Below are 13,440 nucleotides of genomic sequence, written 5' to 3'. Positions count from 1 at the left end.
AGATACAAACCAACCAAACCGATCTATATATACAGGTAGAAGCAAACTGAGGGGACCAAGACAAACCTCAGCTGTGACCCAGTCCAAACGGGGATTATGTCTCTGGAAACAAAGAGAACCGAGCACAACAGGATAATGCAGAGAGATAATCACCTGGAACTAGAGGGTCTCCTGGTAAAGTGCTCCCAACACCACAGACAAGGGAACTGTCTCATGGATAAGGTGAGGGGGCTGTAAGGGTCTTCTATAAATCACTTCCATGGCCAGAGGACCCAAAGCTGGAGTGGGATAGAGTTTTTGGCTACAAACACATGATCCTTAAAATACCCATCAGCACTGGAGACCACGGGGACCTGCGTGACCACAGAGGAAATATACCATGATAGGATAATCCTAATCATAGCTTTGTCTTTGTGGAACTCTGGGGATGAAGAAAGCCCACCCAATATCTGTCTCTAGCAGGACCCCAAGTGTTTTCTCACCAGGTTTGGCATGATCCGAGCAAAGGGCCACAATAAAGACACATCCCCTCCCCCCTAATATATTCCTTCTCCTCCACGGAAAGGGGGGTGGTCCTGAGCTGCATTGGTTTCACCCTTTCAGATGATCCAGGAGGCCACAATCTCATCTTGTATAATATCGGAGAGTCCACTAGAGCACGTGTCCACCAGCGCTTCCTTATCCCAGCACACTTCTGCTGCTAGAATACACAACTCTATTGAATTCTTGGCCACAGTTCTCGTCCCCTGTTACATGGACATGAGCTGCTCTGCCGCAGAGGGAGAACGGACAGGGAGATGAAATGTCTCTGTAGTCGTAGATAATACGTTTATCAGTCTCCAAAGAGGATTCACCCGGGATAAAGCGTTATCAGTAAGGAGGGAGATCAGGAATCCTACCTTACTTCTATCATTAGGACAGGACTGCGGGACCATTTCCAGATAAATGCCCACTTGGTTCAGGGAGCCTCTACATTCATTAGGATCGCCCCCATAATGCTGGGGAAGCGGGGCAGATCCAGTAAACCCACAGGAGGCAATGGCTTCTATGGCAGCAGAAATAGTTGTCAGAGCAGGAGGGTAGGTGGCTGCCGGTTGAGGCACAGGAGGCTCTAGGGGAGACGTACGATTCTAAAGCGTCTGCATTACAAGTGCCAATTGCTCAATCCTCTGATCCTGCAGATCCATTATAGTGAAAATGTTTGGTGCTGGTGGATTGTCTGCATCATCCGGATTCATGGCCCTTGTGTAATGTCAGGAACCACAAAACCAGATGGAGATGATCAGAACAAATCACCTTTATTATATTCTCAACCGTCTCACATTCTCATCATTTATAGTTTATATTCTGACTGAATAAAGGAATATACAGCAGAAAAGACTGACAGGACACGGGGCTTAAAGGGGTACTCCAGTGGAACACAATTTTATTTAAATCACCTGGTCCCCAAAAGTTTAACAGGTTTCTTAATTACTTTTATTTAAAAATCTTAATTCTTCCAGAACTTATCAGCTGCTGTCTGCTTCACAGGAAGATGTGTAGTTGTTTTCTGTCTGACCACAGTGCTCTCTGCTGACACTCTTTTTTATTATAAAAATACAAAACAATTCCAAAAAACAAAAACACAAAACAAGCTTAACCAGCTACAACAGAAATGCAAAATAAAATAAAACCCTGCCTAACCGGCCAGCCCAGCTTTAATAAATTGTAAAATATACCAAACTACAACTATACTATACCTATACACCTAAGCAAACTATGAAATTCACACTCACACACATAACATTAAAAATAATAATAATAATAATAAAAATAAAAAAAATATACAAAAATTAAATTAGCTCAACTTGGCTAATTAAATGAAATAAATAAACCAACATAAAATTCAGCACCACCTGGCTATAACTCAAAATGATAAAATGATCCATACTTGGGAAAATAAATAAATAAATAAATAAATCAAGCAACAGAAAACATAACACACGCATAATCTCCAAAACTAACAAACACACACACACACACACATATTGAGAATGAACATAACAACAGCACAACTTGGCTTATCAAAAAAAAAAAAAAAAAAAAAAATTATATATATATATATAATAAAAAAAAAAAAAAATTAAAAAATAAAACGTTTTTTAAATAAGTTATATATACACAGACAAAAACACCTACATATAATAATAATAATAATAATAATAATACAGAACTACAACTGGTCCGACTGCCCTTTTCTTATGGCTAATGCAACAATATAAAACAAAATACATGACACACTATACCAACAAATAAATAATATAAAACAATAAACATAGCACAGTATACATACAAATATAATAAATGTGCCTCACAAAAATACCTACAAAAACCCTAAAATAAATCCTACACTAAAACTGTGCCCTCTCCCACACCACCCCTCCTGTACATGGGTCAGTCCATAACCGTTCGTACAGTTCTTAAGTCCAGTCCTTAACTGACCCATGTCAGATCCCCTAAGGAGAAAAAAAAAAAAAAAAAAAAAAAAAAAAAAAACACCCCCTCCCCACCTAGCACTCCAACCAACAAACTAAATACAACCTTATATACAAGACCACAACCCAATTTAGGCCCAAGTTCAGTGCCTGTAAGCCCTTCATACCATATCAGCTGTAAACAAAACAAAAAGCTATGGTGCACATGCAACAGCCCACCACCAGGGAGAAGGATGGCAGATCTGATACACTGAAGAAATTTAAACTCTTTCCCTAATTCCCCCTACTATTCTCCCTAATTCTATCCCTTCATTAAAACTGACCCTACTATCACCCTATCTCTATCCCTGTATGCCTGTCCCTAACCAAAATAAAGGTACTCTACCAAAAAGGTCTAGTACCTAGGGCACATGAAAAGAAAACCCTCTCCATAGGAGAGAAGCCCTACTGGTACCAAGACTGCCATACTCCAAAGACCTGATCTTCCCGAGGTCACCGGTGATGTTCCTACAGACCTCCACCTCGGAGAGGACTTTCTGCTGGGTGGACACTAAACACCGTGCATTCCACGTGTGATACTTAACCACTAAGCTGACTAAAAATAAAGTGCCCCGATCTCGGCCACCGAGGGTCCTGAATGCCCCATAAGCCCACTCTGGATAGGTAAGGCCGGCAAGTTGACTCCAGCCGATGGAAGCGCCCACCCGGTTGTAGACCCCTACGTTAAAGGGACAATGAAGCAGGAAGTGGTCCATGCTTTCCAGCGTGTCCACACACTCTTCTCGTGGACACCCCCGGTCATCAGAGTTCCTGTACTTCAGGTTGTCCCTTACACCTAGCTTCCCCTGAAAGCAGCGCCAGGCCAAGTCCCAAAACTTCTGGGGGATCCTTTTCAAGTTTAAAAGATACAACCCCACCCTCAGATCCCGACCTGGGCAGTCCCTGAGCGCCAGAGGCTTCTGGAAGTGGGTCAACAGAACCCGTTTGTCAAGGAACTGCCTTGACTGGGTCCTGATTTCCCACACTCCCAGACCCCACCGACGTATCGCCTTCAGAGTCGGGGTAGCGTAAGCCGGAAGATATCCATGTGGTGTACGGAGGTCCTTCACTTGCCCTCCTCTCTCCCATTCCTGGAAGAAAGGCCGAAACCATTCCCTGCAGGAGAGTACCCACGGAGGAGCCCTCTCTTTCCAGAGGTTCGAGATGTTAGCTTTCAAGAAGGTGTTGGTTAAGAACACCACAGGGTTTACCATAGATAAACCCCCTAGTCTCCTCGTACGGTACGTAACCTCCCTCTTGACTAGATTCAACCTGTTCCCCCATAACAGTTGGAAAAACAGGCTGTAGACCCTAGTGTAGTAAGCATCTGGCAAGATACATACACTGCCCAGATAGATAAACAAGGGGAGCAGGTATGATTTGATCAGGTGCACCCTTTCCCTGAGGGTCATAGACCAACCCTTCCACTGGTTCACCCTCTGAGTGGCATCATGGAGCTTACCGTCCCAGTTTTTGGTGGAATAATCATCCTGGCCGAATGTGATGCCTAGAATTTTTGCTGAGTCTTGGGGCCCTGGGAGGGTGTGCGGGAGATCAAACGTGGGATCCCCCCCTCCCAGCCAGAGACTTTCACACTTTTCCCGGTTGATCTTGGACCCGGATGCCTCCGAGTAGCGCTCCACCTCTGACATCACCACATCGACCTCCTCCCTCGAGGAGACGAAAATAGTGACATCATCAGCGTACGCCACCACTCTCTGGGTGACATCCAGCTCCACCAGACTCATCCCGACTCCCGCCAACGGCCCACGATCTACCCTCCGGACGAAGGGATCAATCGCGAATACGTATAAAAGCGGGCTCAAAGGACAACCCTGACGGACTCCGGACCCCACCTCAAAAGAGCGGCCAGACCACCCGTTCACCAGTGGGAAACTCTCTGCCCCGGCATACAAGATCTTAAGCCAATTAACAAAAGTACACGGTAAGCCATACCTCAGGAGGACGGACCAGAGGTACTCGTGGTTCACCCGATCAAATGCTTTGGCCTGATCCAAGGACAGTAAGTACCCCTTCCAGAGACCCGCACTACTCCGCTCCACTGCCTCCCTGACACTGAGGACAGCACTTAAAGTGCTTCGGCCTGGAACAGAGCAGTGCTGAGCCCCCGAAAGGAGCCGGGGTGCAAACTTCACCAGCCGATTAAACAGTATCTTGGCCAGAAGCTTCCTGTCCGTATTGAGAAGAGCTATGGGCCTCCAATTCTCAATACGGCTGGGATCTTTACCTTTTGAGAGAAGAATCAGGGCCGACCTCCTCATTGACTTCGGCAGAGTGCCCGAGGAGAGACACTCATTGAATACCTTGGTCAAGAGGGGAGCTAAAGACTCCTTAAAGGTCTTATACCACTCGGATGTTAAGCCATCCGGACCTGGCGACTTCTTGGGGGCGAGCCCCTCAATCGCCAGTCTCACTTCCTCTTCCCTGATATCTTCTGCCAAAACATCAAGAGAGGGGTCTACCCCTGGCTCAGGAATGGTTTCAGCCAGGAAAGCCGACATCCTGTCTCGATCTAGATCCTTCCTCCCCAAGAGGTGCAAGTAGAAAGATCTGACGACCTCCAGGATCCCTGATCTGGACCGATTCAGGGATCCCGTACTATCAACCAGTCCTGAGACTACTTTACTACTCACTGACATCTTGCAGTTCCTGTAAGGGTCGGGCGAGCGGTACTTCCCGAAATCCCTCTCAAAAACCAAAGATGCGTGCCTATCGTACTGACACCTCATCAGCAAGGACTTCACTCTGGAGATATCCTCCCGACTACCTCCAGTCGAGACAAGGAGCTCGAGTTTCCTCCTCAGACCCTGATACAAGCGATACCTGTTCAGGGACCTGAGGCTCGAGAGCTGGCGGAAGAACCCCGCAACCCGCTTCTTGAATATCTCCCACCACTCTGACTTACTACTACAAAGGCCCAGTAAAGGTACCTGACTCTGAAGAAAATCCTCAAAGGACTGTCTTATCTCTGCTTCCTCCAGGAGGGACGAATTCAGCTTCCAATAACCTTTACCCATCCGGGGGGTCTCTGAAACATTCAAGGAAAACAAAATCATACAGTGATCGGAGAACTCCACCTCAACCACGGACACTGCGGAAGAGACGGCTTCCTCCTTCAAATAAAACCTATCTATCCTAGACCTGCGACTACCTTGATGATAGGTGAAACCCGCGTGGCCTGAGGGGCTCCGGATGTGGGCGTCCTCTAGGCGAGCTTCCCTAACTATATTATTAAGGACCACACTATCGCAATCCAGCGGACCATTGGAACCTCTCCTATCTTGGGACCTCGTGACATTATTGAAGTCCCCTCCAAAGATCACTTGCCGGCTTGTAAAAAGGAAGGGCTTAATCCTCATAAAAAGATTTTTACGGCCCAGCTTAGTTTGTGGGGCATAGATGTTTATGAGCCGGAGCTCTTGTCCCTTCATGAGGACATCTAAGATCAGGCACCTCCCCATTTCTAACTCAATAACCCGTCTGCATTCAACCGGAGCGGTAAAAAGGACCGCCACCCCACTATACGGCTCAGCCGCAAGAGACCAGTGGGAGGGCCCGCGCCTCCACTCTCTTCTGGCTTTCACCAGAGAGGCTAGATCTGACAACCTGGTCTCCTGTAAAAAGAAAATATCGGCTTCAACACGGCCAAGAAAATTGAAGGCTGCGAATCTAGCCGTATCAGACTTTATACTAGCACAATTAATAGGAGGGGGAGGAGATGGTATCGAGGACGAGGTACCGGTTTGACAGGTCAATCAGAGGGGGGGCAGTCAGGCTTCCGTTTTGGACCTGGTCCGTAGTACAAGGCTTAACAGAGGGCTCCGACCTCTTCTTTCTCCCTTTCCTTTTGCCCTTGTCTTTCTTTTTTGGCCTTTCCCCACTCTCCTCATCCACACTTTCATAGTGGGAGGAATCAGAAGGGTCGGCCATTTTGCCTTCCTCTCTGCGCAGCCTCCTGATCTCCTCATCCAGCACGTTCTCCCCCAGGGCTTCAGTGGTTACAGGGCCAGCTTCAGGAGCAGGGGCCGGAGCTACCCCAGTCACCTGGGCACTCTCCAGCTCCCTACTCCTCCTACGATTTTCCTCCCGCCTTAGTTTGGCAGGGCCCTTTTTCCTCGTCACTAGCCCTGTTATGCCCCCATCCCTGCTCGTACCCTCCCCAGCCGGGGCAACTTCACAGCTCTCCCCGGCCGGAGCGGCCCCAGCACGGGCGAAGGCGCTTGGACAACGGCTGAAAGGGTGCCCGAGGACACCACACAGGTGGCACCGGATCTGTCTGCAGGATGCAGCCAGATGACCCACCCCACCACACAAAGCACAAACCTGTACAGTACAGGCTGCACTAAAATGGGTGGGGCTACCGCACCTGTGACAGACCTTAGGCTGCCCCTGGTAAAAGACCTGGATTCTGTCACGTCCAAGGAAGGCAGCTGACGGAATGTGGGCAACTGTACTACCTGAACGCTTGAGTTTGACGGAAAACGTCCAGGCCCCAGACCAGATCCCGTGCTCATCTAGATTTTTCTTGGGCATGTCCGTCACATCCCCATACCGTCCCAGCCAGGTCATGATGTCATAGCAGGAGAGTGACTCGTTACGAGTCAAAACGGTCACTTTCTTGACTGAGTTCTGACGGGAAATAGCCTTTACAGCAAAATCCCGCCAGCCGGGCTCATTCTTCGCCACTTCGTAGTTCGACCAGAAGAGTTCGAGACCCTCCGGTCGAACAAAACTGACGTCAAATTCGGACGAACCATAGGGGTGAATCAGGGCAAAGATGTCACTCGCCCTGAATTCCATCTGGAGGAGGAGCTCAACCACTTTAGCGCGAGGCGGGCACACATCCTTGCCCCTCCAAATCAGACGGACCACGTTCCTACGGTTATTGTCCTGCCCGGGTGTCGGGAGGGACCAGACCACCTCCCCATTCTGCTCTCGGAATGCCCCCAAACCGTGCCTCTCTATCCAGAAAGACAGGTCGACCTCACCCCTTCCCTCTACCTCGATTGACCTGTCGCCCCTACGTAGAGCCTCCAGGAGGCGCTGCTGCAAGTGACCCCCGGGGCCGGATGGAGAGGGGGACCCCCCGGCAGCGACATGAGCATAGCTCCTAGGAGCAGTCACTACCGGGGGGCAGCCGAACCAGACTCAGACCCAGGACCACCATTCACACCACTACACCCACCAACATTCACACCACAATTCTCATCATCCATACCAGACTTCGTATTCATACCACCACTACTCCCACCATTATTCACTCCACTAACACTCCCACATGCACTCTTCTCATTCACAACACTACCACACCCATCATCCTCACCCCCTACACTCGCGTTGTGCCTAACATATCCTGGGCTGGCTGGGACTTGTAGTACTGCCGGTTTTAACAGAGTCTTTTTTGCTGGCTTTGCTGTTGCTGGGGTCGACTCTGATGGCTCCTCCTCCATGGGCGATGTTACTGCCTGAGCCTGGGGCTGCCCCTCCGAGCGCACCCCAGCTCCTCCCACAACGCCATCACCATGTCTTCCCGACTGCACGGGCTCTGAGGCTGGCACTGGCACTCGGACACTCTCCCCCCTCACAGGAGAGTGCCCCGCAGCACCCACAGAACACACAGACCGACCGTTTTCCACTCCCGATGCCCGGACACTCCCCCCCCCTCACAGAGGAGTGCCCTGCAGCGCCAGTAATGTCCACGGCACTCGGGGGACCGCCCCCCAAGCACACAGACATATCACTTATCTGGACACTCCCCCCCCTCACAGGGAAGTGCCCCTCAGTGCCAGCAACACCTGGGGAACCGCTCCCCAAGCAAACAGTAGCATAGCTTGCCCCTGGTGCCTGGACACGCCCCCCACCACCCTGGGGCGCTCCCGCAGCACCAGGGCTGCTCACCTTAAGCCCAATAGGACTTGCTGGCTCTATAGCGTCCTCTGCCGTCTTGGACGCCATGCTGTACCCCCCTTTCTGGCCCTGCTTCACCACAGAAACGGGGACTGGCAGTTTGGGGGGCCCAGCAGTCTGAACCAACTTTACAGCTGGCCCGGACTGCTGGAAAGGACGAAACACATAAGTCACAGTCTCCTGAACCTTCTGCCTTTTCTTCCTTTTCTTTACTAGATCATCTTTACCGAGATCCTCACCAAAGGTAAAATCCTCCATACGGGTAGGGGACTCCTGCTGTATAATGGCTTGCAGCAAACCCCCACTGGCCAGCTCCTCCTCACCGCTCTCCTCTGTCTCCCCATCACTGGAGGGTAGCGCCACCTGGGCTGGCTCAGGGTAGCTATCTTGGGGGGGCTGGGGCTCACACACACTAGGGGTGGCATCCATTTCACTTCCCACAGCCGACTCTCCGCCATCTTCCTCCCCTCCTTCCTCCTCACTGCTCTCCTGAGGGCAGCATGCACCATACTTCCTTTCCTTGAATCTCTCCTCATTAACCAGTTTTTCTTTTAGGAATCCTGCCCCTTCAGAGATTTTTCTTTTGGCCTCCTCCACCTCCGCCACCTCTATCTTCAGAGCCCGCACCTGGGCAGTGAACTTCTGCCTCTTACCTGTAGGGCCCTGGTCAGCCTGGTAGCGGGCAAATCTCAGGTCCTCTCTCAGACTCCTCAGCTTCCTGCCCAGCTCTTCGTACTCCGCCATCTTTGCTTGTATGCTTGAGCCATATGTCGCCAATGACTCCCTTGGTCCCCGTGCCCCCCATTGCTGGGGTTCCGGGGTAACAGAAGGACCGCTGGTCTTTGCTGATGCCTTATGTCCCTCTGATCCGGTCAGGGGAGTGGGCTCCACATTTCTGCGGGCCCTGCTGGAACATCTCACCCCGACCTTGAATCCGGCTGTAGACACTTTCTTCCCCCCTCTCGCCAGCCGGGAATGAGAGGTAGAAGCCCGAGGCTCCATGCAGGAAAGCCCTCCCAAGGAGCCTGCCACGCTCCTGGGAAAGCCCGATGTAAAAACCTGCTTCTCTGCCTGGAAGTCTGGAGAGCAAATGGAGCCACACCCGACAGCTGCACACACTGAAACCACAGGATGTGCTCTCTGCTGAAACCTCTGTCCATGTCAGGAACTGTCCAGAGTAGGAGAAAATCCTCATAGCGAACCTCTCCTGCTCTGGACAGTTCCTGACACGGACAGAGGTGGATAAGAGCTGATTAGTACTGGAGGGCTAAAGATTTTTAAATAGTAATATACAATTCTGAATAACTTTCTAGCACCAGTTGATTAAAAAAAAAAGTTATCCATCGGAGTACCACTTAAAAAAATTCCATAAAAAATTATTACAGTCGGTGACTGAGCAGAATCTGTGACTGATCTCTGCAATTAGTAGTTACTACTCACCTGGGTGGTTACCTGTAGGAATGTCCTCCTTATACTGCTCATCACTGCTCACATCTGTCTCTTCTTCTTCCTTTATGTCTGTAGCATTAATATGGATCAAATCTTTCTCTGTAGGAATGTCCTCCTTATACTGCTCATCACCGTTCACATCTGTCTCTTCTTCTTCCTTTATGTCTGTAGAATTAATATAGATCAGATCTTTCCCTGTAGGAATGTCCTCATTATAATGCTCATCACCGCTTACATCTGTCTCTTCTTCTTCCTTCATATCTGTAGCATTAATATTGTTCAGATCTTTTCCTGTTGGAATGTCCTCCTTATACTGCTCATCACTGCTCACATCTGTCTCTTCTTCTTCCTTCACATCTGTAGCATTAATATTGCTCAAATCTTTTCCTGTTGGAATGTCCTCCTTATACTGCTCATCACTGCTCACATCTGTCTCTTCTTCTTCCTTTATGTCTGTAGCATTAATATAGATAAGATCTTTCTCTGTAGGATTGTCATCCTTATACTGCTCATCACTGCTCACATCTGTCTCTTCTTCTTCCTTCATATCTGTAGCATTAATATTGTTCAGATCTTTCCTAGTAGGAATGTCCTCCTTATACTGTTCATCACCGCTCACATCTGTCTCTGGAGCATTAATATTGTTCGGATCTTCACCCTGATTCATAAGATGTGGAAGAAATATAGTAAAAGTCATCAGACAGTAGGAGAAGTCACGTGGGATGTTATAGATGAGCAGGAGATGAGGAGTCATGGAGGGTGAGGGGACTGACCACAAGAGCTTCACAGCCCTTCTACAGATCATAGGGAATATCTCCACCTACCTGATCATCCTGTGGAAGAAGAGGACGGGGACACCTCTCTGGTGCTGTTCTCTTACTGAATCTGACTGTAGGGAACACATACAGAGGCTGATTTCATTCTTTACATACAAATAATGAGAGGACGTGTGTATATAGCCATGTCTATTACCTGGTGATGTGAGGGGCTGCTGATCCTCCATCATGACCTGATCCTTGTACTTATCCTTGTGTCCTTCTACATACTCCCACTCCTCCATGGAGAAATAGACCGCCACATCCTGACACCTTATAGGAACCTGACACACAATGATACAGTCATCACCCCGACCACTCCAGTGGTGTTAATGTATAATGTCCCAGCATTCCCAGCAGTGTCACCTCTCCAGTCATCACCAGACCCCTCCATTACTGTATAATGTCCCAGCAGTGTCCCCTCTCCAGTCATCACCAGACCCCTCCATTTCTGTATAATGTCCCAGCATTCCCAGCAGTGTCACCTCTCCAGTCATCACCAGACTCCTCCATTACTGTATAATGTCCCAGCAGTGTTACCTCTCCAGTCATCACCAGACCCCTCCATTACTGTATAATGTCCCAGCAGTGTCACCTCTCCAGTCATCACCAGACCCCTCCATTACTGTATAATGTCCCAGCAGCGTCACCTCTTCAGTCATCACCAGACTCCTCCATTACTGTATAATGTCCCAGCAGTGTTACCTCTCCAGTCATCACCAGACCCCTCCATTACTGTATAATGTCCCAGCAGTGTCACCTCTCCAGTCCTCACCAGACCCCTCCACTACTGTATAATGTCCCAGCAGTGTCACCTCTCCAGTCATCACCAGACCCTTCCATTACTGTATAATGTCCCAGCAGTGTCACCTCTCCAGTCACCACCAGACCCCTCCACTACTGTATAATGTCCCAGCAGTGTCACCTCTCCAGTCATCACCAGACCCCTCCATTACTGTATAATGTCCCAGCAGGGTCACCTCTCCAGTCATCACCAGACCCCTCCATTACTGTATAATGTCCCAGCAGTGTCACCTCTCCAGTCATCACCAGACCCCTCCATTACTGTATAATGTCCCAGCATTCCCAGCAGTGTCACCTCTCCAGTCATCACCAGACCCCTCCATTACTGTATAATGTCCCAGCAGTGTCACCTCTCCAGTCATCACCAGACCCCTCCATTACTGTATAATGTCCCAGCAGTGTCACCTCTCCAGTCATCACCAGACCCCTCCATTACTGTATAATGTCCCAGCAGTGTCACCTCTCCAGTCATCACCAGACCCCTCCATTACTGTATAATGTCCCAGCAGTGTCACCTCTCCAGTCATCACCAGACCCCTCCATTACTGTATAATGTCCCAGCAGGGTCACCTCTCCAGTCATCACCAGACCCCTCCATTACTGTATAATGTCCCAGCAGGGTCACCTCTCCAGTCAGCAGCTCCATCATCTTGTTGATGAGTTCTCGGATCTTCTGTTCATCCATTTCCTTATGTATCAGGGAGTGAGGTGGGGTCCCCGGGATTGGGCTCAGGGTTCTTCCCCATCCTTCACACATAGGGGCCTGACAGCGCCCACTAGAGGACTTCTTCACTACTGTGTAATCCTGTGTATGGAGAGACACATTAATATCACTACATACATTCCCAGAATCCCTTACCTCTCCAGTCATATCCATCTGTTATTCCATAGATAAGAATGAGGTCATGTGACATCACTCCCAGAATCCCTCACCTCTCCAGTCATATTCATCTGTTATTCCATAGATAAGAATGAGGTCATGTGACATCACTCCCAGAATCCCTCACCTCTCCAGTCATATCCATCTGTTATTCCATAGATAAGAATGAGGTCATGTGACATCATTCCCAGAATCCCTCACCTCTCCAGTCATATCCATCTGTTATTCCATAGATAAGAATGAGGTCATGTGACATCACACCCAGAATCCCTCACCTCTCCAGTCATATCCATCTGTTATTCCATAGATAAGAATGAGGTCATGTGACATCACTCCCAGAATCCCTCACCTCTCCAGTCATATCCATCTGTTATTCCATAGATAAGAATGAGGTCATGTGACATCACTCCCAGAATCCCTCACCTCTCCAGTCATATCCATCTGTTATTACACAGATAAGAATGAGGTCATGTGACATCACTCCCAGAATCCCTCACCTCTCCAGTCATATCCATCTGTTATTACATAGATAAGAATGAGGTCATGTGACATCACTCCCAGAATCCCTCACCTCTCCAGTCATATCCATCTGTTATTACACAGATAAGAATGAGGTCATGTGACATCACTCCCAGAATCCCTCACCTCTTCAGTCATATCCATCTGTTATTACACAGATAAGAATGAGGTCATGTGACATCACTCCCAGAATCCCTCACCTCTCCAGTCATATCCATCTGTTATTACATAGATAAGAATGAGGTCATGTGACATCACTCCCAGAATCCCTCACCTCTCCAGTAAGCCGGAAGAGTATCTGTAGGGTGAGGTTTATGATCCTGTCGGCCATCTTGTTCCTGTCTCTCTCCATGGTTGATGGGTCATCCAGGAGAATTCTCTTATATAGAAGATATCAGCAGAGGATCCTGGATTGGAGAAACCTGAAGGGAAGAAGAGGAGACGATGATAAACCGCACCAGATTCTATGGAGAAATAAAATCCATTTCCTGGAGATAATCTGGGGAAACATCTGAGGAGACATTATAGGAGT

General features: G+C 48.9%; 1 protein-coding gene across 1 annotated transcript in view; it reads right to left on the bottom strand.

The window, feature by feature from the left end:
• Positions 1-10,531, bottom strand: part of LOC130297953 (zinc finger protein 84-like) — a 73,500-nt gene extending 62,969 nt beyond the window's left edge. The window contains exon 1 of the mRNA XM_056550815.1: positions 9,882-10,531. Within this exon, the coding sequence (XP_056406790.1) occupies positions 9,882-10,437 (556 nt within the window). The 5' untranslated portion in view covers positions 10,438-10,531. The remainder of the gene's footprint in view (positions 1-9,881) is intronic.
• Between the last annotated feature and the right edge of the window lie 2,909 nt (positions 10,532-13,440).

Source organism: Hyla sarda, assembly GCF_029499605.1.
Source record: "Hyla sarda isolate aHylSar1 chromosome 1 unlocalized genomic scaffold, aHylSar1.hap1 SUPER_1_unloc_11, whole genome shotgun sequence".
Taxonomy (NCBI): domain Eukaryota; kingdom Metazoa; phylum Chordata; class Amphibia; order Anura; family Hylidae; genus Hyla; species Hyla sarda.
The sequence above is the reverse complement of the archived record's forward strand: the minus strand, read 5'-3'. Positions and strand labels throughout refer to the sequence as shown.